The sequence below is a fragment of the Equus przewalskii genome, chromosome 13, assembly GCF_037783145.1.
Source record: "Equus przewalskii isolate Varuska chromosome 13, EquPr2, whole genome shotgun sequence".
Classification (NCBI taxonomy): domain Eukaryota; kingdom Metazoa; phylum Chordata; class Mammalia; order Perissodactyla; family Equidae; genus Equus; species Equus przewalskii.
Window position 1 is genome coordinate 70,993,955 of NC_091843.1, and position 27,900 is coordinate 71,021,854.

The window sequence follows — 27,900 nt, forward strand, 5'->3', positions numbered from 1 at the left end:
TGCTGTAGTCACCTCATCCTTGTAGCCTTACCCCACCCCCTCATCACTGTCCTCAGCCCACAGGCCTCTCTCCTCCCTCTTCATTACACTAGTCCAACGTAATCTTTTCAAATCCTTAGTTTCTTTCATCTTTTAAAAATCAATTCAACTATCCTTGGAACAAATGTCCTACTCTGACCCATTCCCTTACTCTCCCTAAAAGAGTACACTACAAAAAATTAAGATGCCTACCTGTTCTCTTAGAATGAAAAGGTTAGAAGGATTGCAGTAAAGAAATGCTCAATTGGGCCCTGAAAAAAATAATCCAGCGAGACTTCCACAGATAGTACTTTTTCCTCATATGGTAACTCCTTGGACAATCTAGGAAAAGCAGCTTGATTTATAATACACTTGACATTATCTAGTCATCATTCTAAAGTAATCCTGCCAACTTGGAAGATTATCCAGTACAGGCTTGCCTCTTGGTAGCCGCTGTCCATAGAGTGATGTTTATAATTAGACTGTGCAGTGTTAATTATGCTGGCCACCCTGCCAATGTTCTACAGAGACTACAGGGAGAGATCAAATCAACCATTCCCGAACTATGAGTCACCTCACTCTCTCCACACCACACACCACTGGCAGCAGCTCAAATCTGGAAAATGGAAGTTGAGCATACTACATCTTATACAGCCTTTCACATTTAGGATGAAATACTGAGTTCCAAAACTTGCTCCACATACTTTTCTAGGATAATAAGTACATTTTAATGCTGGTAATTTTTCACTTCTTAAAGAATTACAAGTTGAAGGAGAGAAAGTTTAGAAAACTTTCAAGGCCTGGTTTACCCTACAGAGAAGGGAATTTCTGCATAAGTAAACTATAATTATAAATTTTGCTTCACACTTAGATAACTCCTCCAGGGAAGGGCTCTTATCTCATTCATCTTTGTATTCCTGGTGCCTAGCAGGGAAGAAGCCTGCAATAAATGTTAAAATGAAAGTCGCAATAGCCAACACATTAAAACGAAGTATTAATTAATGAAAATTACCTCCATGTCCACTCATAACTCTTTGAGGGCTGAATCCAGGTTTACTGAAATTTGGAGTAACATAGAACTAATATGCTAGCTATGAGATTAAGAAGGGCCTTCTAACACCTGCTGTGGGACTGGGTCTCAAATCAGGACTTAGCAGTACTTTGGTGATTACGGGCTCTGAGCCACTGCATTTCATTTCTACTGGACACTGATTGTTCAGATTTATTACTACATTTCATCTTCTTTCTTCAAAGCCAGTATATAATTTAAGTCAACTATGGTTTAGGAGACATAAAGTACAGTGAAGAGAAACCTGGGGAGTCTAGTTCTGGCTCTGCCACTTAGTGTGTGTTGGAACCTCAGTGTTCTCATTGGTAAAATGGGCTTAGTAACTGCCCTGTCCACATAGATGATCATAGGGGTCAAATTAGATAAGTGGGTCACAACACTTTGCAAATTATGAGGTGCCACATATAACCATCACTACAATTACCTCCCTCACACCTTTTACCATAAAAGATGATGCTTACATGTTGCTCGCAGCACATATTAGTAGATAAATTCCTAAAATAAGAAAACCTCCAGAAACCTCATTTTGCCTGCTCTGCCATAAATACCAAATGATAATGTCAGCAACACTCTGGCCTCTTGATGTCTTTTAGGATCAGCAACAGCAATGTCCACGGAGGACTTCAGCCAGTGTGGAACCGGATAACTTTAGATAATTCTATCTGTTTCACAGAGATTTTAATACACAGGTTTTAGGTTTTTAAAAATCTGATTTCTAAGACATGTGTCAAATATCTGCCTTGACCATAAAGATGCTGCAACTCTTCCCAAAATATCCCTAGGGATTAAGTGTATCTAAAGGTCACACTCATTTGCTATTAAGTGTATTTACATAATAAAACTCAGATGTCCAATGCCAGCTACAATTTCTAAGAAGGCTATTTAAATCTATATAATGCTCAACATTTTTTGGGTGAAATAACCTAAAGGGCAGAATTACACAGACAACGATTTTACTTTACCAAACTAAAACATTCAGTCAATAAATTTTCCACCGTCTTCAAATTCTACACTGCATTATATTTACTATGTCTAATCACAGCTGCTATTTTCTGTGCAGTTTTGTAGTCCTATGAGCAAGAATCAACACTTCAGTGCTGGAGCAAAGATGCAAAGAAGATGAATGACTTGCTAGTTTAATGTTGCAGCTAGGAAGCACGTTATTTTAAATTCCTATCAAGGAGAACATTTACTATGAAAAGGAGGTGCTCTACTAGAGAATCAAACAGAAACAAGAACTACAGCAAATAAAGAATCCTGCTGTGAGATGCTTCAGATACAGAATTTAACGTTAAAGATCAAAGAGAAGGACAAATAAACACCTGTAGTCTAATATAAAACTTAATCGTAAAACAAGAATAAAAAAGTTAGGGAGGAGTCATTTCCTTCAGTAAAGGAAGGAAATTTTCTACCTCAACAAACAAGATAGATGTTTTTTTAACCTAAGTCCACTTACCAAGCCTCCAAATTAACCAGTGTTCTTCCTTCCCTCTGTAAGACATTTTCTGACGCCAAGTGCCCACTGAATGTCTACAGCTAAAAGGTTACTCTCTGAAAGCTCAAGCACTTATGCCCCCACCAAAGCTTCTGTATCCTTACCAAGAATTAGTTGTCTGTTCTCAAATCAGTTTATGCTAGTTAAAATTATAATTGTAGTTACATAATAATCAAGTATTACATTAAATGAAAAAAATACAAAAAGAAAACTGTTCCTATGTAAATTGAGTTATGCATCAGAAAGATCTTACAAAACTGAGTTCTCCAAATAACACTGCTACCAAATTAAGTATTAGCAAGAAAAGCAAAAAGATTGGAGGAGGGGAGTCCTAGAAGGGTTTTTGCACCCAGGCTTCAAAGTATCTATGGTTCTCAAACCACGTGAAAACAAAAAAGGATCTGGAAATTACAGACGCATCACGGGCAGCACATATTATATACAAGAAGAAATGTGTAACCTAAGTTGCCAATATCATCTTATTGACTAAAACTTTTCTTTTGCATATGGGTCCACTGGTCAGAGTTCTTTATTTTTCTTTTTGTATGACTTACATCAATTTCCCTTTAAAACAATCTCAAACATAATGAATATTTTTTAAAACCTAGTTAGGTCTAAGGCTCACATCTAAGACCTCATCCTGACAGTCAAGAGCAGATATCTAAGTTCCCCCAAACATAAACCATAATGTGTACATTTACTTGTGAAGGTCTGAAGAACAATTTTACTGTTAACACCTAAGAACCTAGCTCTGCAAAGTTATACTTATTGATGAGTTTAAAACAGAGAATTTTTTAAATCATGTCTTATCAATACACATCAAAAGCCTAAAAAATGTTCTTTGACCAAGTAAATCCACAAGAGGAATTTATCCTAAGAGTAACTGCACAGAGACACATGTATAAGAATGTTTATAGCAGTGTTGCTTACATAGCAAGAAAAAGGAAACAACCTAAATGTGTAACAACATGGGATAGGTATTTTCATACCCAATAAAATATTATGCAGATATGAAAATTATTTACATCTATTTTAAACATAGAAAGGCGTTCAAAATATAGTATTAAGAGTCAGGTTATAGAATTTTAAATAAATAAATATTCATCGAGTTGGATACACTATAAATAAAAATGTTAACAGTAGTTATTTCTGGGAGGCGGAGTAATGAGTATGTTGGTGTTTCTATTATTTATATCTTCTACTTTTTATATCTAAAAATAGGAAAATCCCCTCCACATGTACAGATCATGTTTTAATCTGTCAAGATCTAAAGTTAATAAATTAATAAAAAATTAACATTGTTGGAGTGTCTTAGAAATGGCACTGGACAGTGAAATCAAGAAACCTAGATGATACCAGGATAGAATTTGCTATTAATCTCCACAGGACTTCCTATTAAGAGGTGGAGTCTAAATCTCCACCCCTTGAATCCTTGTTGGCCTTGTAACTTGCTTTAATCAATGGAATGCAGCAGAAGCGACAACGTAAAATTTCCAATCCTAGGCTTTAAGAGGCCTCATAGCTTTCACTATTTGTCTTTTGCTGACCTGAGAGCCCCATGAGAAGAAATCTGAACTAGCCTCCTTGTGGATGAGGAACCACATGGGAAGACAAAACAAGCCCAGCCAACAGCCGGTACCAAATGCCAGATATGCGAGTGATGCTGTCTTAAATCTTTCGAATTAAACTTCCAGATGATGGCTGCTACAAGTGACCTCAGGCAAGATCAGTGGAAGAAAGATCCAGCTGACCCCACTATAAACTGCTGACCTACAAAATCATAAGCAAATAAAATCGTGGTTGCTTTAAGCCATTAAATTTTGTGATTTACTAGGCAGTAATAGATGATTAATTTATCCATCATCCACATAGTATACTCTTAATATTTTGGTGTACTATTCTTACAGACTAATTTATCCCCTAAGACAAAACTGAGATTATTCTGTACATGCTAGTTCTACGATCTGTGGCATCTTTGAAATGGGAACACATGCAAGGCGCCATGGTTATTTTAGACTTCAACTCAGACACATAAGGAGAGAACAGAACACTTGGTATTCAGAACACTTTGCATTCTTCATACAAAAACTCCTGAGTGCAGCTATGGGCTTTTCTTCCAAAGCCCAAAGGCCTTGATGTACATGACTTTATAGTTTCTCACTCTCTCATCAATGGATGTGAGAATGCTTTACCTGGGATCCTAGAAGAGGACAAGGTTAAACACTGAAAGTAGTAAAACCAAGTTCATCACCACCACAACCATTTTAACATTACCATCAGTAATGATGATGATAAAAATCAACATTCTCTGAGGGCTTTAACATGTGCTAATAACGGGCTCAGCACAGCAAAATAGTTAAGAATGTCTCTGGAACAAGACTGCTCTGGCCACTTCCTGTGTAAACTTCAGCAAGTTATTTCATCTTTCAAGCTCAGTTTGCTCATTTGTAAAATGGAGATCATAATAGTACCTATCTCATTGAGTTGTGAGAATTAAACAAGACACCTGTAAAACATTTGGAACAGAGCCTAGCACATAGTAAGTGGTCAATAATTAGCTTTCTGTATTAATTAATTTTACATGTGTCATCCAGTTTAATTTAATCCCCACGACATTTTATAAATGAAGAAATGAGAGTCAGAGAGGTTAAAGAACTTGCTAGTAAGTGGCACAGCCAAGTTCCCAGCCCACATTTTTCTGACTGTAGCAGTTAAACCCTTCAACACCATGTGACGTGACTTAAAATAGCCCAGGCGTGTCAAACCATGTCCCTCGAGCCAGGGAAATGTTTCATGTCTTCACAGCCTCAGGAGCTGAGCTGGGGTGGTCGCAGAGCCACCTCTGCATGAGAGCTGAAGAGCTGCACAGAGGTTTAGCACAGCCTCAGGGCTGAACACAACTACCACCATGTGTCAGATACTGACGCTGTGGTTTGCACAACTCTCTTCACCAGGCACTTCGTAGGTATTCAAAAAGCGCTGCCAGATGTTGTCCAATTACATTCACTGTATTATTCCATTATGGGCTTTCCCCCTCTCTCATTAAGATTATAAAATTATCCAAATACAACACAGTTTATTGAAACTTTTTTGCTATTTTAGAAAACTAGAAGCTTTCTTAGAGACCCTCTAAACCTATTATGCTTTACAGGTAAAACAATTAACTTTTGTCTAAAGTTATACAGCTGGTTAGTAAAACCGACTGGAACCAGGGAGATTTCTTTTTTTTAATTTTTAAATTTTAACTTCTCTACAGGAAGATGGAAGTGAAATGGTGAGTGAGTTTAACCCACAGAACTGCTCAGCTAAGTTTAGTTCTACCAAAATTTAGCTCAGTTATTTTGAAAACAACCACTGTCTCAGACTTACAGGAAATGTTAAGCAACCTCAGAGAAGTCACTTGTTCTTGCACTGTAGTAGACAATTGTTTTTTTTTTAAAAATTGACTCCTTTTCAGATAACAGAACTTCCTAACATGGTCTACTCATCAACTGAAAAACCAAGTCTACAAGATGCTACAAGTTATTCTATTCTAGATAACTGGATATCTACTCTAGATATCCTTTTTCCCTTAAAAACAGCAAAGAGATCTATATTTTTTAAAATGACTTTTTACATTTTATAATAAAATGAATTCTCAAGACTTTAAGACCAAACTAGAAGAATAAAAATCATTTCAGGGAACAGACAAGCTGACAGTTCAAGCACTCAGCAACATAGTTCCATCCTGAACTCAGACAAAACAGACCAGATATGACTGAAAGTTGTTTTTTTTTTTTTTAAAGATTTTATTTTTCCTTTTTCTCCCCAAAGACCCCCGGTACATAGTTGTATATTCTTCGTTGTGGGTCCTTCCAGTTGTGGCATGTGGGACGCTGCCTCAGCGCGGTCTGATGAGCAGTGCCATGTCCGCGCCCAGGATTCGAACCAACGAAACACTGGGCCGCCTGCAGCGGAGCGCACGAACTTAACCACTCGGCCACGGGGCCAGCCCCTGAAAGTTGTATTTTTTGAGAAACTTCTCATGTTGTACTATAGCTGATTTTTTGAGAAAATATATCTGCTGTCTCCTCTTCTTCCTGTAGTACTAGCTGAACCCTGCTACAATAAAATGTGATACTTGGGATGAAAGAATCTGTATAATTACTAATATAGGAGTTTTCTGGCTAAGCGATAAAACTTTACTTACTAATTTTTAAAATCTGTTTTTTGATGCAAACATTTCTACCACATTTTATTACTTTCCCAGCTTCTCACAAAGCCTAGTCTCAACAAAGGGTCACCACTGGGAAAAAGTAACTGCACAGCTACTTGTCGGGACACAGAACTCATGTTCTGGCTGATAAGAGTACTAACAGGAAATGACAGCCCACACTCACACCCCAGAATTTAACCAATTTGCTTAAAAATGCATTTCAATTAACAACTTAAAGTTTACAGCAAATCATATTGCATGGGATTTTTTTTTTAAGTTTCAGTTTAGATTCATTCATTGAACCAAGCTTCACTGCAGCTGTTTACTCCAGCTATTTTTCGGGGGATTTACAAGCTCAACCGAAGATCAATTTTGATCATGATTCACATATCAGACAGTAAACATTTCTTAAAGATAAACAAATTATTCAATTTGAAGAACAAAAGAAAGATTTAGAAAAAGATGAATAGTGCCTCAGGGACCTGTAGGACAATATCAAAAGGACTAACATATACGTAATTGGAGTCCTAGAATGACAGGAAAAAAACATTGGGCAGAAAAATTATCTGAAGAAACAACGGTCCACAACTTGGGAAATATGGTGAAAGACATAAAGTCAGATTCAAGAAGTTCAATGAACCTAAAAAAGAATAACCCCAAAGATAACCAAGATACAAATAATCAAAATGCTAAAAACCAAAAGTAAAGAAAAACTGAAAAACAGCTAGAAAGAAGATGACATATTACATATAGGGTACCCACAATTCAAATTTCCAATAGATTTCTTAACAGAAAACTACGGAGGCCAGAAGATGATAGAGCAATATCTTTAGTGTTTTTATACATGGAACTACTTATATATATGTGCAATATATAATACACATATTATGTATTACGCAAATATATTTACATCTTTGTGTAAACGTGTATCCAGAATACATTAAAAAAACTCTTCAGAACTCAATAAATGGGCAAAAGGTTTGAACAACCATTTCATAAAAAAAGATGAACTAATGGCCAAAAAACACATGAAAAGATGCTCCAAATCAATAGTCATCAGGGAAATGAAATTAAAACCACAGTGAGATACCACTAAACACCCATTGGATTGGCTAAAATTAAAAAGATTAATGATGTCACATCTTGGGGAGGATGTGGAAAATAAGCACTCTCATACATTGCCAATGGAAATGCAAAATGGTAAAACCAGTTTGGAAAACGGCATTGTCTTAAAAAGTTGAAACAAACAGCTAGCAGATGACCCAACCAATCAACTCCTAGGTATCTAGCCAAGAGAAAATAAAGTCTACACAAAGACTTGTACTTCAATGTTCGCAGCAGCTTTATTCATAATAATCCAAAACTGGAAACAAATGTCCATTAAGAGGTAAATGGATAAACAAATTACAGTATATCCATACAATGGAATACTACCCAGCAATTTTTTAAAAAGCAAAAAAAGGGACTAATATTACATAGATGAGTATCAAAATAAAATTATTACGCTGAGTGAAAGAAGCCAGGCCAAAAAACATAGCATATGATTCCACTTATTAAAAATCTATATAATTCCATCTATATAAAATTCTAGAAAATATAAACTAATCTATAGCGACAGAAAGCAGATCAGTGTTTGCCTAGGACTGGAGATAAGAGGAAGAGATACACCGTAAACTTTTTTCATTTTGCTTTGACTTTAACTTTAAAAAGTGTAACACCAAGAATCATGAATATGCAACACTTAAGTACTCTGATTTTAATTATAGAAGGCCAATTTGAGAGGTTTATTCACTTGAACAATTAATGCACATTCACATGCTAGACTCCAGCCCTTTGTTCCACAATTACTTTTTGTCCACTCATACAAAGGAAGCATAAAATGTCTCCTGTTTAAAAGTATTCCTGACACTTACTATAAACACCAAGAGAGAAGGACTAATTCTCTATAATAATAAATACTTCAATGTACTCTGGATGGGTGGGTATATCACCTACTCTTATAGAATGCTAGTACAGTTGGCTGAACTTACACATACATGCCAAGGTGCACATGTTTACATTTGATCACAAACCATATGTCTTATTTTGAGGATAGGGGAAAGGAAGACAGTTTTTTGTTTTCTGTTTTTGTTTTCTTGAGGAAGATTAGCCCTAAGCTAACATCCGTGCCCATCTTCCTCTATTTTTTATGTGGGATGTCTGCCACAGCACGGCTTGATAAGCAGTGCATAGGTCCATGCCTGGGTTCCAAACCAGGGAACCCCAAGCAGCTAAAGCAGACGGCATGAACTTAACCACCACGCCACCGGGCCAGCTCCAAGGAAGAGTTTAAGTAGATCAATCCTAGTCTTCATGGCCCCTAAGAGCCCAGAGAAAAAAGAAAGTTGATTCTAGTTAAAGGTCTAGACCATTCTATGACTGGGCAGGAATGGGACAAAGGGATTTGTATCATTCTGCACTCCATAGATCAGGACAAGTAGAAAAATAAAATAATTGAACTTAACCATGTAGGCCTTTAATTCATTGAAACTAAGAAAAGTCTATGAAATCACTACCACTACAGGGCTGAGAAGATAAATGATGTATCCATATTATGCGTATGTTGGAGGGAGACGGTATTGGAAAAGAGGGGCAGCTTGGAGAAAACCTTTCAGGTATAAACAGAAAATAGGTAATAATCAATTATTTTTTTAAAGGCAATGAGTGTTTTAAAAAGCTGTGTCCTCCCTAGTTTACAATGATCCAGGGCTGAAATAAATGACTGTAGAATCCGCAAATAAGCAAGGCATCTGATGTGTGGATTGTCAGATATGCCTGGCTAGAACATTTCCTTCTCCTGTGACCTAGATCTATCTTAAGAAACTTGCTGCCTAATTCCAACAGTTCCACTTTCTACCTGCTGTGGACTGCTAAGGTATTGCTCTCCAGTCCCTGTAAAATGCAGGCTTAATATTTAGAATAACAGTCCTCAAGATGTGGTATGAGTATGCCTGGAAATCCTAGATAATCTTTCAGTAGGTCTTCAAGGTGAAAACTATTCTCGTAACAAGATATTATTTGCCATTTTCACTCCCTCTCTCTCATGAGTGTACAGCAGAGTTTTCCATAGGCTACAGGACGTGTGAATAACAGACTGAACGCAGAAGCAAACCTGAAAATCCAGTTGTCTTCTTAATAGCCAGACTTTAAAGAGATTTGCAACAATGTAAAACAATGCCTCTCACTTATTTTTTTGTTTTGGAAAATAGCAATTTTCCTTAAAAATGTTATTTATGTTAACATGTAAAAGTTTTTTGTTGTTGTTTAAAACATTTTTTAAAACTTTTCAGTGTTAATTTCTAACACAGTAAATATCTAGAGATATAACTCACATAAACAAAAGCTCTTAGGGGTCCCCAATAATTTTTAAGAGTATAAAAGGGGTCCTGAGACCAAAAGGTTTGAGAAGCATAACTCTGCCTTCAAAGATAAAGAAAAAATCCCCAAACTCTCCAGACATCTTGATTCAAGCACGGAAGTCTCAGTATACTGTTTGAAAAAGCATATAGAGCAAATACATAAAGTAAGAAAAACAAACATAGAATGTCTGGATCATTCTATAGCAGGGCAGGAAAGCACACGGGTTTGGGATCATCCTGGATTCCTGGGTCCAGAAAAAAATACTTGAACTTAACCATGTATGCTCCTTTGAGCATTCTCAGGCAAGAGGAATGTACACTCCAATAATTTGTTCCTATGGAAAAACACAACCTTCCTTGGCTGAGGTAAACAAACTGTCAAAAAGGAAGGCTATCTGTTATGGACTGAATCGTGTCTCCCCAAAATCCATATGTTGAAGTGCTAACCCTCAATGTGACTATATTTGATGACAGGCCTTTAAGGAGATAATTACGGTTAAAAGAGGTCATAAGGGTGGGGCTGACAGAACTGGTGTTCTTATAAGAAGAGGAAGAGACACCAGCGGTCACTCTCTGTGTGCACAGAAGAAAGGCTACGTGAGCACATAGCAAGAAGGCAGCCATCGCATACGAGGAAGGATGCTCTCACCAGAAACCAACCATGTGCACCTTGATCTTGGACTCTAATTGTAAGGAAATAAAATTTCTGTTGTTTAAGCCACCCAGTCTGTGGTATTTTGTCATGGCAGCCCGAGCTGACTAATACACTGGCCATACTTTGTTTCCATATAAGCACTCCATAAACATACGGAGTAAGAGGGAAAAAATGGAGATATTTTAAGGAGGAAGCAGAAGTTGAATAAATGCCTTCATGTTTCACACACCATAATTTATGTTATGTGGCCACTAAGAAATTGTTTAGGTTTTGTTGTTCTCAAAATGTCATTTAATTTTTATCCTTTGACTAGCATCAGGACAGAAACATCCACTTTTTTTCCTACTGGTTAGTGTCAGGTCTAAAATTCATACTTTCGTATCTCAGCTCATACTATAACTAACTCATACCATTAGTTACTCTGTCGTGTCAACTAACAGAGAGCCCTCCCTCTCAATGGCTTTGCCTAAGTGACAGCCACAAGGTAGCTGCACCTCCTTTCCTCTTCCCATAAGTCCACACGAATGTTTCCGCATGACGAATTCATGCCTTCTTACCAATTCTGGGATATCAGGAAATTCCTTTGCAAAAGTTGAATTGAACCGCCTTGGGAGTTGTTTTTGTGGCTTCCTAATGAAGGGTAAAGTACCCCAACAGCAGGTCAGCCAGAAAGCCAGGGGGAAGAGAAACTGATTCAACCATATCACTTTGGCCTCAAATGCATAGCAGCTCTTTGGCTATGACAGAAGCACAGAAGATCAAAGAAGGAAGGAGGAAATTTTGGATCACTTTTCAATTCTGATTTTGAAAATGCTTCAGAGTCAGAGACTCCCTCACCCTAAGCATCATCTTCCTTCCCCTCAAACACTGAGACTATGTCTTATTTAGCACTTTCTTCCCTGCATAAAGCACAGGCTCTAAAACACTGCAAGTGCTCAAAATACAGTTCAGTGGAAAGGGAAGCTGAATGACACTGATAAGAATATTCCAAAACAGTGATTTGGAATTACTCTATTTGCTATAGAGAAATTTACAGAAAAAGGAAAAGAGCACTAAAATTCAACTTTCAGTGGGAAAAAAAGAAGAAAAAACTCTCAATTAAAAGAGTACAAAGAAAACAAAACCGTTACTTAAAAGTTTTGTTTTGGAGTTGTCTGAAGCAATATTTCTCTCGGACAACATTTACTGAGTATCAAATATGTGCGGGACACTATGTTAGGTGCCAACTCAAGTAGCAATCAAATACAAGAGAATTGTGTTTTTATCTGTTGGATGTAACTGATGGTCCCTGGATGAACCAGCATATAGATTCTTTATATAGAACTCAAAATGTGGTTTTAACCATTTAGAAAATGGAATCCTAAACAAGTGGTGCCTCTGCTTTTGAAGCCAGGTACCTGAGGGTTACTGTAGATATTCAATAAGAACGTGACTGCCTTTTGGCTTTGTTCCCAACACAGATGAATCTCATCAATATGCTGTTCTCTGGTTTTAACTTGAGAGGTGACGAGGGTCTTGAGGATTTGTAAGTTTGCTGTGCAGAAGAAAGAGAATGCCTTGGGGTAGGTTGTGATCACCGGAGAGCTGGCCCCCAGCAGCCTGCCCATGGGCTTATCGGGAGTGACCTCCTCTTCGAGTAACCCCTTTGTTTCTCCAAAGCTCCTCCTGCCAAGCCCCTCAGCTCTATAAAATCCCCCTGCTTTTTGCTCTGGGGAAGGTGGATTTGAGTGAACCCAAGCTCCCACCTTCTCATCTTGGCCAACTCAAATGGGGCCTTTCTCCATCTCCAAGCACCAGTGTCTCAGTGTTTGGCTTGCTGTGCATGGAGCACACGAATCTGAGATTAAGACGTTCAATATCACTTTCATAACATGCCATTTACGCTTCTTTGGGCATCCCTGGGGAGAAATGTGGACTCCAGTAACTTGTTCTGGTGGGAAAACGCTATCTTCTCAACCCTAAGATTTCCCAGGAGAAACTGTGGCCCAAGGTAAGGAATGCCTCTACTCTGTTCCCATGCAATCCACCCACATAGGCACTTGACAGGATTATTCCTTACATCCTTCACCTTGCTGTCTGGTCAAAATCACTACCTTATATGTTTCAGAAGTTCAAAATATTACCTTTGTGAGGGGAAAAAGAAAAAACCCAGATCCAGAGACTCCTGGAAGGGGGGAGGTAGAGAAGTAAATTGCCATAATTCATAATAGAGTCTCAGAGCCAAAAGCTGCTGCCAAGCTACATTCATTCTGCAAAAATAACAATAATAAAATCAGGGTGTCACAGTCACTAGCAGAAATACAAATTCACTAGTAAAACTAGGTTCTTATTAAGCTTCCTGTGAAGAAACATAACAAAATAGGTAAGAATGTAAACACGTTATATTATAGACATGTTTGTTAGCAGTCCTGATGCCTATGAAATACAGGCCTTGTTACCAGTTAATGAAGTACCCTTATTCTATACCTTCATGTTAACACCACCCCTTTGGGTCTTAAATTCCTAACTATTTCAACCCTACCTAACGGACAAAATATATTCAATACCTGATCTAAGACTGAAACAAGCCCTACTTGTATGAATAATGAGGTGTTACATATTACATTTGCTTGAAGGAACCAGAAAAACATATCTAAGCCAGAATTAATTTGGATGTAGAAATGAATAGTTCTTCTGCTCTTAGGCAACACTTCCCTGAAACTGTTACAAATGCATAATAATTGTTAATAAATATGAAATGCAAAGAATCCTCTTATACTGGCCCCAAGCCTTTAAGAAACAAGACGCAAGACATGCTATTTGTTCCCCAATTTTCAAAATCTCATTATGGCTGGAATATGCCCAAACCACCACGTATATTAGATCTCAGCTAACATCAGAAAAGATTTTGAGTTTCTGTATACATTTTAGTTTGTTAACTAAAGATATTAAAACATGCTGGTAATAACCTTAAATACGAATCACAGAGCTAGTGAATGAGGAGCCAGGATTTGAATGCAGTAGTCTGAACTGCTCTTCACTACGACGCTACACTATGCAGTAGTCTTACAAAATGAGGTAGATTCATGGAGAGAGCTCCAAAATGAAAAAAATAAAAGTACAAAACCAAATGTATCTAAGGAAAGCAGTGTGGGACGGGACCTGTGCTTCTCCAAGTCTGACAGTTTTCAAAGAGAGTGTACTAATTTGCGACTTCAATAAACCTTTCAGGGAGCCAGCCCTGTGGCGGAGTGGTTAAGTGGTTAAGTTCCCGTGCTCCGCTTCCGCGGCTCAGGGTTTCGCCATTTCGGATGCTGTGCGCAAACATGGCACCACTCATCAGGTCATGCTGAGGCAGCGTCCCACATAGCACAAGCAGAGGCACTCACAACTAGAATACACAACTATGTACTGGGGGGCTTTGGGGAGAAGAAGAAAAAGAGAAGACTGGCAACAGTTGTTAGCTCAGGTGCCAATCTTTAAAAAAAAAAAAAGGAAATGAATGAATATGAAAAGTTCAAAAAATAAAAAACCTTTTGAAATTAATTCTGGAATATAAACTCCTCAAGGGCAGAGACCATGCTGCATTCCTATTTGTACTCCAGCTTTAAGAACAAAGCTTGAAACAAGTTAGCATACAATGATACAATGAAGGTATATTTCAGTGTATTTATTTGAGGGGGTATCTTTTTAAAAACTATCACCTTTTAAAAAAGAGGATGTGTCAAAAACAAATTAAAAAATACTTGTTAATTGAGGCAGTTTAAAACGGTATGCCAGAAGAATCCATATTAAAATAGTCACTCTAGGGACAGGCCCAGTGGCGCAGTGGTTAAGTTTGCATGCTCTGCCTTGGCAGCCCAGGGTTCGTGGGTTTGGATCCCAGGCGCAGACAGAGCACTGCTCCTCAAATTGTGCTGTGGTGGCATCCCACATAAAACAGAGGAAGACTGGCACAGTTGTTAGCTCAACCATAATCTTCCTCAAGCAAAAAGAGGAAGCTTGGCAACGTATGTTAGCTAGGGCCAATCTTCCTCACACACAAACACAAAAAGTCACTCTACGCTTCTTCTCTGGCCCTCACTCCTAACTCCCCAAGAGAAGAATGAAGCAAAGGAGACATGGAAAACTAATTTTGGTTTGTTATATTTTTAGCCTGGGTGATAAAAATATGAGATGAAGAAAAGCTATTAGCACGTAAAAAGGAAGAAATTTAAAACAAACAAAAAAAGGAGAAATAACCAAAAGAAAGAAGAAAATAATCAAGTAGATTTGAACCCCAGTATTATCTGGTTTCAATAAAATAAAGCCAAAAGCATTCATCTTCTAAAAACTTTTTTGTACAACATATTATTTATATATGTATATACACACACACACACTTCTGTATTTATTTTCTCTAGTTGCTATCCACAATGGAATTAATATAGAACCAAGAGAAAATATAAAATTTACAATAATGTACAAAATTCTAATAATAACCATCTAGTTCTACTGAACAATGAGCATTCAGAAACACTGTCGATTCCAAAAATGAAATGCTTTAGTTAAAATTCTGGCCAAAGCACACCTAAAAAGCATCAAGTTAACAAGTGCAACATGATATTCCATGGACTAAAGAATAGAGACAAACAGTACAGAATACTTAGAGTATTTGGTTCCTTTATCCTTATATTTACCATTACGACAATGATGAGAAATCACATCAAGATATGCCATTTTATTCACTTAAAAGTTAGCCAACATCCTTGTGAGGGAAAAATAAAATTATTTTAGTTTAATATTCAATTTTCTTTCCCTTTTCTAGGATAAATTACTTACCCTAACGTTTATATCAAATTTGTCCTTCAATCAAATTTATAATCTTTATCTTATAGTTTTATTTATTTTTTTAATTTCCTCATAACATAGGTCCCACAGTCCTTGACAATCCTTAGGGCATCTATTAGAAAGATTTAGCTATAAAAAGTAATTGAAATTGTCAATGATGCCTAAACATTTATGCTTATTAATCTCTCGGGCAAATCTACATAGCTGCAAATATCTTCGCATGATCTAAAGTTAAAAAGTTTGTTTTTAATTCCATCAACTACCTGGATATAGTTTCAAAAGAATCTTAACCTATCATTAATTCCTTATTTAAAATGAAACATGGCATTAGGCATAATGCCTGACTTATTTAACAGCAAATGCATGTCACGGAATGAGATCTGCAAAGGAAATTTATAAGAACTCTTCAATGCATGCAGAATATTTATGAGTTAAAAAATACCTCGATTGGTGAATAAATTTGCTAGGCTTGATCTCAGAAGGATTTGAATAAAGAACTATTTTTCTGATAATTCTCTGAAATACTTTTCCTTATGACTCATCAGACTGATAAAACACAAGGTAAATGATGGTCTTAAATCTCTACAGTAAACTCTGCCATCAATATACAACTTACTGAGGGTCACTTTAACTCATTAAAAAAAAACAGTGATGCGCAGCGGTTAAGTGCGCACGTTCTACTTCTTGGCAGCCTGGGGTTCACCGGTTCAGATCCCAGGTGCAGACATGGCACCGCTTGGCAAGCCATGCTGCGGCAGGCATCCCACATATAAAGTAGAGGAAGACGGGCATGGATGTTAGCTCAGGGCCAGGCTTCCTCAGCAAAAAGAGGAGGATTGGCAGCAGTTAGCTCAGGGCTAATCTTCCTCAAAAAAAAAAAAAAAAAAATCAGATTAAAAAAAAATAGAGATGATTATCCAAAAGTCTGGGACTGTAACCATATTTTTTTTTACCAATAGTCATTGTCATTTGATTATCTGTCAAGAAAAGCTGCTATGCGTGATTTCTTCAGGTCTTTATCTCAGTAGTATTTCCTGAATTGGCAATTACTGTAATTAAAACAGAACTACATACTGAACTGCAATAACAACTGCACTCGAAAAAAGCCAGCCACACTTTAGTGAACCAGTACTTATTTCTACCTAACTCAACACACTATACTTATTATCTGATCCCTAAGTCAGACCAGACCCTCCTTTCTACATTTGATTATTTTTCTGTGTGCTTCCTCCAACTGGAAAGTCACCAAGCCTCTCAGTAGCCTATATTGATGCAGATAGAAGTGAGGCTGCTGTTTTAAAGAGCAATGCATTTCTTATTCCTACTAAGATCCAATACTCTATGCTCAGTCTGAATTGTTTTCTTAGTCTAGCCACCCAATTCAGACACTGAACAATTTCAGTGGCCCAAAGGGTTTAGGTACTTAACATTTAATTTAAAGAGCAGAGAAACTACTGCTAATAAGTACAAGGGGGAACTAGTTCAAACTCATCAACATGATCTTCATAAATCTAGGACAGACTAGTTCCTCCAACCAAGCCCCAAGGGCCTAGCACCCTCCCTTACTTAACCATTGAGGCCCTTCGACAATTATGGGACAAGAAGAAACCAGACAAGTTTTGCACTACTTCTGTCTTCAAATCACACCACCAACACCAACTTAAAGAAAGATCTTTTAAAGATTTAGCTCTTCTTAATCACTCCCACTAGCTCCATGCATTTTCCTCTCAAGAGAATCTTGAAATGGTGTAATGCTGTTGAGGGGATGACTATTCCAACAACTGTTTTAAATCTCATAAAATAACAGTTTCAGCTGTGAGAAATACCATAGTCCAAAGCCTCCTTGCCCATCAGAAAGTTCCTCCATGACACGAAATGCCATCTCAGACAGCTGTGTGGGAAACACTACCACACAGGCCTGGTCATCATTTGCTGTGAGATCCAGGAAGGAAAGGAACACACTCAACCCACAGAGGTATAAGTTCTCTCACTGCACTTTCCATTCTCCTGCTCCTTATGAAGCTCTCCCCATAGAAGCATCATAGAAGCCTTCTTTAATTCCCTTTATCCCAGATCATCAGTTTGGCCTTCCCCTAATAGCACTGGGGGGTCTGGAGAAGACTTTGGACCACCCAACCCCCCAATCCACAGAAGTCCAGACAATTGGCTTGAGCTTTGTTTTGATGACTGCATTCTTGAAATATGTGAGAGGAATACCCAAGAGGACCTTCATTAAGCAATACACACTAAAAGGAAAAGAACTTCAAAGGGTCTTCTACAGTTGAACTTGATTCTCCATTGTTTGTTCAAACTCCCTTGGAAGCTTGAATTTTCTTTATTTGGGGAATGAACTGGTTTCCTCCTAGTTTAGATGCTAAGGTTGGAATTTTAAAAAAATTAATTCGTTCATTGTTCAACTATAAGCATCAACAGAAAAGTGAAGCAAAACCAGGCCATAAAGAACAGTGATTGCTACCACGATGGTTCCACAAGGTCAATAGCTGTATAGTCCTCTTCATATTTTTTTTCTTGACATCCAAAACATTCAGGAAAGTGAACAGTCCTTACAAGTGACCATGAATTTTCTGACTATGAAAGAGAGAAGTACACAGTATGATGAAACTCGTGGCAAACGTTTTCTGTCTCCTTCCAGGGCCTCCAAATGCCAGTCTTAACTCATTCATCCTCTGACCTCTCAATTCCTTTTGTCCAACCAGACCCATCTACCTCCCCTTCCAACCCTAACTCTATCTTTCAATCTCATACAACAGTGTGCTGCTCTGCAAATGAGGCTCACTTCTAAGCCAAAGACTTGTAAGGCTCAAGGTATGACCATTTTGAAACTCTGCCTATCAGCTTCCTCCTCTACCTTAAATCTCTACTTTTCTTTCAACTTCATTACTAATTGTCTTAAGTCTCAATTTTCCCTAAAGATCTTTGGATTCAAAGTCCAACAGGTGCTGCCAAGACAATCATAAATGGATTACAACAATGAATCAGGTTACAAGGGAATCCTGATGACCATCCCATAGACACAGAAACTCTTACTGTCATATTTACTGCACAGAAACACCAGGGCAATGGGCAGCCTCCTCTACAACGGCCACTAGATATAAAAGGAGCTGTACCACCACAAGGGCTCCAAAATTTCCCTCCATTCCCAATTCTAGTTTCCTGTGAACAATCAGAAGAGGTGCAGATCTAGGGATTCAAATTAAAACAAACAAACAAAAGACTTTCACTGGTTGCTCCAAATAGTATTATGGAAAGGCTCCTCCGATGGTTTTCCAGACTCGAGGTAACTAACTGACAGAACATGGCTGCACAGTCCTCATCTCAACTGCCAAGAACCAGGGGCCTAATCTAGCTCCATCCAACACCTAGAGTAACCCTGGCCAAACTCCTCCATATCTCAATTTCCTAATGCTTTCACAGAGAAGCTTCAAAATGCTGATGTTTCCTAACAGGAGTATTACTCTAAATCATTAGAAATGTAAACTTACTGGTGACAGATGTCATATGAACAGTTTATAAAGACAATTCTGCACATTTATCTCATAATTAGAAAATTGTCCTAAAGTTTCATTCCTTTTTGCTTCTATATTTGTATATTTTTATATTAACACGAAAACATTTCATTTCTCTGATTGAGGTAAGCATTATCTGATGACACAGGTTTGTGATTTTCTTATAACTGTGTCTAGTAGAAAATCTACTTTTAACTGAGCATTTAAAAAATGGTGTTTGACTGAATTACTGAGGAGGAAATCATTCCTGGCTTACCCTTTATATGATAATTTCCTTATAACCAATCTTTCTGGTTATGTATCTTTTTTTTTAACATTTCAGACAATGATACAGCATTTATTTAGTTATTTTCTTTCTTCTCCCCAAAGCCCCCCAGTACATAGTTGTATATTTTAGCTGTGGGTCCTTCTAGTTGTGGCATGTGGGACACCACCTCAGCATGGCTTGATCAGCAGTGCCATGTCCGCGCCCAGGATCCAAACCAGCAAAACCCTGAGCCGCCAAAGTGGAGCCCACGAACTTAACCACTCAGCCACGGGGCTGGGCCCTCTGGTTATATATCTTTCAGGCTGAGTTCTCAAGGATCATCTACAGATATATAATAATCACAGGTTTTAACTGTATCTAAAATATGTTGTCTATCTTGTCTCAAGACACTCTTTTTTAGAAGTTGCTATGTAAAGCAAAGAACTTTTCCACTACTGCTTTCCTTAAAAACTAGATTGGTTTCCAGTTACAGCCTCAACCGTTGACTACTGAATGATGTTAATGCTCGATTCCTATATAGTCCTATTTCATTTAACTGACATAAAAAACTTAAGACAGAAGGACAAAAACAGAATTTAACTTATATTCCATCACATAGAAAAGCTATGATCTTCCATTTCTGAAAGGTTTTCTCTCAATGTGGTAGTTTATCATAGAAAAGAAATATATAAACAAACTGTGGTAAGCTCACATTTTTGACAGATGATGCTAAAAATTTTTAAAAAACAGAAATGCATACCTATAGGACAACTGTTATTTGTAAGATAAAAAGATGAAATCACAACTTTATACTGCCTTACAACCCAGACTTCCCATTTTAGAAGTTGGGAAATACTTTCAACTGGATGCCAGTCTGAAAACAAAAACAAAAATAGTCTTATAAGACAGCAAAGTCCCCTTGTCTGATTATGCACCAGGCTGTAGTACTAAAGTGATTCCTGGGGGCTTTGTTCATATGAAAAAAATGACAAACTGTTTAAGTATTTTTTAGTATTGGGACTTCAAAATATCAATGTTTTTCCACCCTCTAGATTTAGTTCATACCAAACCACAAACTAGAAAGCATACGGAAGAAAACATATACGTGTGTGTGTGTGTGTGTGTGTGTGTGTGTGTGTGTACAGGCACGAAAAGAAGTCCTTCTCCATCAATATCCTTCCAAATCCTGAATTTTCTTACCTAATAAACTTCTCAAAAGCTCCCTTCTGATGAACACTTCTAGTATCCTCAAAATGAAGTCAGAGATTCCTAGACCCAACCTCAGACCTCCTCAATCAGATGGTTAGAATGAGCCCTGGCATCTACATTCTTTAATATAAATTTAAGTTACTCTGAAATACCCTAACCCTGCATGCAAATGAGGACAAATAAAGCTAGACAATTATCAAATAACTACTTGTCCCAATCTAGCACATCTATCAAAAGACCTGGAAAGTTGCCATGGATTTTTTTTTTGTTTTTTGGTAATATATAAATCACTACTTCCTAATAGTTTCACCTCCACCTGCCTAACAGGACATAAAAGTCACTTCCAAACTAATCTTGCATACTGGTCTAGCACATCTCTCTCCCCATAAAAAGTCACCAAAGATCCAAAGCCAGACTGGATACTCAGTCTTCAGCATAATGGTTAGCAGTCCCACCCAAGAGCAAGACCAAAAGTACCTCCTAAACCAAATGGGAATTCCTGGCACTAAGGTCCTTCCTTCTAATCCCTTTCTGGGGAAGCGCATATTAATTGGGTTACAGCAGTAGGTTACCTGGACAGTAGGATGTTCATCAAATGAACCCATTATCAGCATGCAGAGAGCAAGGCCCAAGAAGAATGAGCCATACTGACAGCAAACAAGGAAAGTACAGAAAGCCCTACTGGAACAGATGAAGTACTGAAAGTCAGAACGACAAAACAGAAAATAAATGTGCCTCCCTTACAAATTTATAGGTCAGAGGGTAGCAAGATTTTAATTGAAAGATATGTGGTCCTGAATTACTGAAACTTTTTGTTAAGCTCTCACACCTCTCTCCATATATAGAGATATAAGAGAAAGTGTAAGTGGTGAAGATTTTATTAAAATAGGAAGAATGTGTAACAACAGCCAATACCAAGCATGATAAATCCTGCAGTTATAAAGTCTATGGATAATGAAACACTCTGCACCAGAACACCGAGACCTAAAGGAGAAGAATTAAATGTACATATCCTTTGTACTCGAAAGGATTAAGTACAAAGTTAAACATACTTTTCACTATACCATATCCTGTTTGAAGACACTAGAAAATTCTACAGCTATCAAAAGTTCTGAAATAAATAACCAATCCTTCTTAAACCTGAAAAGTACCTCAAATTTCTAGGAGCTAATTTCTTGTTGACTTTAGAAGTTGTAGTTTCTATTCGTCTTGTTAAAGGACAGGAGATAAGCCTCTCGAGGAGTGATTAACACATTAACTAAAATGATGCATTGCCAAACGGTCTCCAGCACAGACAGTGAAAATCTGGAACATAGATAAGAAAGGACTGAAAATCCAATTTCCTACATGAAAGTTGAAGCACTCCTTCTTTTTTGTTCTCCTCTCTGGGACTTTTCCATTGCCCTTCCGAATGTGACAACTTTCAAATATTCACATCTGGAGGAGCATATTCTAAGAGGGGAGAAAAGGCCCCAATTTTAAGACTCGAGAATGTACTGTCATTCTGTAGGCACAGGTTCACCAAATAAGCTAGCAACAATCTTGAACAATTGGGTGACTCAGCCTTGTGGGGATTTTTTTTTTTTAATTGCATGAAAGTTCACACTTAAAATCCTACAAACATGGAAGCTCCAAGCAGCCTACCTGGAACAAAGAAAAAGCCTTGGCATATTCATTTGAAAGGATTTAATAATTTGTATTAAACACGTTTTACACTAACGTACTAGACGGTCTCTAAGATTCCTTTCTGCTCAAACCTTCCTTAATTCTCTTAGTAACTTTACCAGACTATTCTTAGAGCCTTAGTAGTAATTACAAATAGAACCTGAACGAGAAAGAAAATTCAGAAGTAAAGTTGTCATCATTAAGCCTAATGAAACGGTGCAGACAAGAAGATGGCAGTAGAATGAAGCATTCTGAATCAGGCACAGGGAAAACAGAATGAGCAGTGCGCAGTCCCATGAACGAAGCACAACATACAGCAAAGTCTGGCAGGGGTTTGGGATAGTATAGTGGCCAATGTTTCTGTCTCTTGGGTGGCAAGTGACCCACCCAAACAGAAGGAGACTTTGGCTTCTATGAATGTGACAAACCATCCACCTGAAGTAAACAACCACTCGCAGGAAAACATAACCAGAGAGTGAGTGAATCCTCTAACTCTAGGGTGAATTCTCCCTAGCAGTTTTCGTACTTTCTATCCCCAAGGGGAATCGATATACTCAACGCCGCAAAATGGTAAGACATCTCACCCCTACATTGTGACACGGGCACTTCGAGTCCAGACAAAAGCCATCGTTGTAACTAGGATGGGATTTATTCTCTCCTTTCGGCAAAGGGCTGTGGCTGTTGGCTGGGCATCCTGCAGGCTCCTGCTTTGACTCTCGCCTCGTCACATTGTGATATCACCGTGACGGACCCTTGATATTTAAGGAATCTTGGACTGGAAAACTGCTATAAGCGGGAGCCGGGGAAAGGAAGCCTGAACGCCCCGCGGAGTGCCTCCGCGACAAGACAGGAGGGTGACAGCGCGGGCAGGCACCTCCCGGCACGAGCAGAGGTGAGCCAGCCTTTCCGCAAGTTCCTCTTCCTTCTACCAAATTAGCCCGCCAAGCCCCCCACCCCCACCGCATCCTATGAGAAAAGTCACGCCGGCCGCTCGCTGAAGGACAGGCGGACAGCGCCTGGCGCCACACACAAGTTGGCTTTGGCAGCGGCCGCGGCTTAACCCTTCCTGCCCGACCCCGCCTTCCCCGGGGGCAGAACCGGGCGGCCAACTTTCCCGCGGCCCCCTCCTCTGCGCACAGCAGCCCAAACTTTGCCGTCGCCCACCTGGCCGCGCAGCCGAGCGTCGGGTCCGGCCGCCCCCGCGACCCCGGCCCCGGCCCGCGGCGGCACTGACCTTCACGCCGGTCCCCCTACCCCGGCCGCGGCCCGCCCCCCGACCCTCCAGCTGCCTCCCCCAGGCCCCTCTACCGCCCCCAAACCCTTGCGGGAACCCCGCGGTGGAGGCGACCCCGCGTGTCACGACCGCCCACGACCCTCTGGGCCCCGAGAGCCCGGCCCGGCGCCTCCGGCCGCCCACTCACCGTTGGTGAAGGGCTCCATTTTCCCCCCGCCGCCGCTCTCGACCGCCCGAGCGCCCAAGCTTCCTACTCCGAGAGCTGAGGCGGCCCTGCCGACTGAGCATGCCCAGCGAGGCCGGGAGGGCTGCGGGGAGGTGCCGCGAGGAGCGCCGCCGCTCCGGGTTTTCGCGACAGCTGCACAAAGAGCGAAAGAGGCTATAGGGAACGGAGCCGCACAGCCCCAGGCCGACTCCGGGGAGGACGGCGAGGGGCGCGGAAACGCTGGGGGGCGGCCCCGTGGGCGTGGCCTGAACGAGCCCCGCCCCGCCAGGAAGGCCGGCCGGTCTGGTTCTTCCCCTGCCCATAGCGGCGTTAAGTCAATTCAGCAAATGAGACGGCCTACTGCGTCCAGGCCCGCCCGGGTCCTAGGCGCTAGGAAACCGAGACTCCGCCAGCAAAACGTGGTCATTGCCCCGTGGAGCGGACATTCCAGGGAAAGGCAATAAACACAGAAGACACACGAGACTGAGATAAATGCCCCGCTGAACATTAAGTCGGGGTGATGTGATGGAGAGTGAGTGCGTAGCTAATTCAGATAACTTGGTGAGGAGAGGCCTCGCTGGGAGGTGCCACTGAAGCCGAGATCTGAAGGCAGAGCTGGAGCCTGCGGGCGACGGTCGCTCCCTGGACTGCGAAGCTCGGTTTCCCTGGGGGAGACTGGCTCCGGGGAGCCCATTTTGCCAAGGCTCGAAGGAGCCGGCGCTGAGGGTTGTCTCGGCAGGGCTGCCGGCCCACGGCAGAGCGGTCCCAGCGGTCGGAGGCCAGGAGAGAGATGGCAGGGCTGGGACCCCCGCGGGGCCGAGAGCGCCTGCGCTGGTTCCGGGCGCGGCCTCTACATGCAGGCGGATCACAAAACCCGGCGCTGGATCCGCCCGGGGCCGCGGGCGCTGCAGGATGTGGGCAGAAGGCCCGGCCCAGCTGAGCCCTAAACCAACACCTGCGGCTCCGGGGGTGCGCCGCAGGGTCCCGCGGCCAGGCGGGGCCGGGCCGGGCCCGAGAAACAGAAACTCACTTAGTCGCCCCCGCTCCCCAGCACTCGCGCCATTGTCTCCATCCCCGAGCCACCATTGTTTCCAATGTCAAATCCGGGCTGACCCGGCGAACCTTCTAGATGGAGCAACCTGGGGTCCCGGGAGCCCCGCTTCCTCATCCCTTGCTCGGTGTGCGCATCGCCGCCCCGCTCGCAGCGTGGCCCCCTCATTGCGCTGCCACAGCCTCCTCTCCCTCCTCCGCACCCGCTGCCCCGGCCCCTGCAGCCACTTGGCTCTAGCTGTGCCTCGCTGCGCCTGCCAACTGTCACACCCCCCTCCGAGGCTGTCAACAGCAGGGCGTCGGGTGCAAACAAGCCGGCGGGGAGCGCAAACAGCCTGGGCAAACAGGGACGGCTCGGGATTCGTTTGACCGGCATGGGAATTAGAAATTAGGTTTCAAAGAAGTAAAATCAAAGTGCAATATTGTGTTTTTAAATGTCAATTGTATTAAATCACCCACTTCCCACTCACGCTTTAGAACCTCCAGCGGATACCGATCACGCTTAGAATAAAAGCGAAACTCCTTACTTTAACTCCGGGACATCATGTTCTACACGCGCTCACCATGCTTTGGCCACAGAGGCCTTCTTGCGGTTCCTGGAAGTCACCAAGTTCCATCCAGCTTTGTTAACCATTCCTTTTGCATGTGCCTTACGCCTGGTACTTTGCCTGCGGGTTTCTTATTGTCATTTAGGTCTCAGCTCAGATGTCACCTCTGCAGAGCGCCCTTCCCTGACCACACAATCTAAAATAGCCACAAACATACTCTAGTCTATAAAGACTGGGCCCTGCTTTATCTTCCTGACACTGCTCATCAATCTCTCAAACAGTGTTTTTGTTTGTTGTTTCGTTATTACCAATTTCCCTCTCAAGAATGCCAGCTCCGTGAAGGCAGTGTCATTATCTTTTTTAAGGGCTGTCTCCTAATCTCTAGATAAGTATGCAATAAATAATTTTTGAATGACTATTTGAGCGGATGTAATGGTATTTAGAGTTCTAGTTCACTTGCAATACTGAAAACTCTTCCAGAGAACATCTCTCTATATTGCATGGTGTGTTTGTGTACAGTACAGAGAAGGTGTCTGTATCACATGATACCTCAGAGCTGCTCTGTGGTCACTGTGTTAAAGATAATTAGAGCCCTTAGGTTACCTGTCCCCCACCCCACCCCCAAGGGCACTTCAGAACCAAAACTACTGAACCACAAGGGCTGGTGCATCTGTGTTCAGATATATAGTATACGCAGGGCTGGATTTTGTTAAAAGGACCTCACACATTGTATTGCCTAGATAAAAGGCTCGTCCCTATATTTTTGGTCATGTCATGTTCCTTTGGAGTTATTTTTGCAGCCAAAGCACTTAGTATCAGAGATATTTGAAACTCCGCAACTTGTTAAATCCCCTCACGTCACCTCGCCTGTAAGCTAGAGTGTAGCATGCTTCTAAGTGTAAAACACGTTATCTTGTGTTTTGTCTTAAATACTTTAATTCAGTGGAGACATGGTAAAAATGCTTTGCCACTGTAATAGCAAATGTAGGTGGATCATCATGTCTTTCTGAGATTTCTTTGACAGAGATAATAACTTCTTTATCCTCTCTTTGCCAACCACTTGCCTCCCATCCCTCCCATTCCTACACACACACACACACACACACACACACACACACACGCAAAGACATTAAGAACCATTTAAAGACTTGAGGTTTTGTATTGAAAGTAAAAAGAGTAAACAAAACCAAAATGTTTCCAAATCCTACCTACCCTAAAGAGACTGATAATGAATTTTGTTTTGTTTTATTCTGTTCTCTTTTTTTTTTTGGATACTGTTTTGCATTTGACTCCATAAAGCATTTCTGAGGAAACGCAATTTCACAAATTCACTGCTGAAACCCATTATGCTTCAGTCTTTAATCTCCTCCTATCCTCCCACACAGAACTTCCTCTTTAAGGGCATAATAATACTTTAAATTATTATGAAGTTGCTGTTCATTATCAGAGGAGATAGTGTGACATTACTATACTGATCTACTATTTTCAGGATCTACCATTTAACATTTGAAAACCAAAAATTTGGAGGTCTAATTATAATATATAATAAATAGCATGAAAGGAGAAATATGACCTCCCTGAATAACAAACAACATTTATTTATAGAGAAGCAACAAACTTGCTAATCGATGAATACAGGAACTTTTTTTTTCATCAAAATAAAGCACTTAGTCTGCCATGGATCAACAAATCCAAGCCTGAATTTAACAAATGAGGGAAGTAAAGCCTAGAGAGGTTACTGGATTTACTCGCAGTCCAGTGGCAGACGTGGACTAGAACTTGGGTGGTCTGTGTTCTAAACTAGTGCTCTGGAGGTTGCTATTTCTTCCCTATTCCACAGGGAAATTGGGGTCAGTGACAATAATCCACGAAAGGGATGTGGAGTAAAGAGAAATGTAGCTAACTTTGGGGCCACTAGAAGTCTAATTATTTCATTGATATTCCAATTTAATTTATTGATGCGCCATGTCAACTTTAGGTTTAACATTATTAAATAATCTTTCTAATTATTTTGAAATAAACAATACATTAGTTCAGTATACACATTTGAAAATGATATTTGTTCAGCACTCTTGAATAAATAGAGGATGCTACTTGCTGCCAGGACAAGGATGACCACCATGAGGTTTCCAGCTACTCCAGACTCTACCCACCCACCTCAAGGACCAGAGGGGTCATAATCTCATTACCTTTGTAACTGGTTTGCAGCATACATGCTCTGCATCGATTAGTGATGTTTTGAAGTTATACCAAATTAAGAAATGTTTATAGCATTAAGGAAAGTGGAATAATTATCCAACAGAGCTCTTGCACAGTTTAGACATCAGCAAAAAGATTCAGCTACATAAACTGGAAGGTTATTAGAAAGGAACAGTTATATAATAGTTCAAATGCTTTGAACTACGAAAACCAACACATTGAATCAAACTAGTTTAAACAATAAGGAAATTTATCATCTCATATACAAGTCCAGAGATAAGGTAGTCCCCTGTCACAGCTCCCCAGCCTTATCAAGAACCCAGCTTCTCATTTTGTCCACATGTGAGCAATTTTCCCTAAGACCAAGTGCCATGTGG

At 40.2% G+C, this 27,900-nt stretch overlaps 2 protein-coding genes across 20 annotated transcripts in view; one reads left to right on the forward strand and one right to left on the reverse strand.

Moving 5' to 3' along the window:
• The window catches only part of LNPEP (leucyl and cystinyl aminopeptidase), a 107,435-nt gene extending 81,941 nt beyond the window's left edge, over positions 1-25,494 (reverse strand). For 5 of the 19 annotated variants that reach the window (XR_011525256.1, XR_011525257.1, XR_011525249.1 and 2 more), the window contains exon 1: positions 23,709-24,527. Coding sequence is in view for 3 of the 19 variants with exons in the window: in XM_070569609.1 (XP_070425710.1) it covers positions 23,709-23,727 (19 nt within the window). In the remaining 16 variants the exon portion in view is untranslated. Of the gene's footprint in view, positions 1-22,871; positions 23,027-23,708; positions 24,528-24,848; positions 24,976-25,303 lie in introns of those variants that run through there. The other 14 variants (XR_011525253.1, XR_011525252.1, XR_011525250.1 and 11 more) reach the window with 8 other exon arrangements.
• ERAP1 (endoplasmic reticulum aminopeptidase 1) overlaps positions 23,078-27,900 on the forward strand; it is a 144,131-nt gene continuing 139,308 nt past the window's right edge. Inside the window, exon 1 of the mRNA XM_070569618.1 lies at positions 23,078-23,179. The gene's annotated coding sequence lies outside the window, so the exon portion shown is untranslated. The remainder of the gene's footprint in view (positions 23,180-27,900) is intronic.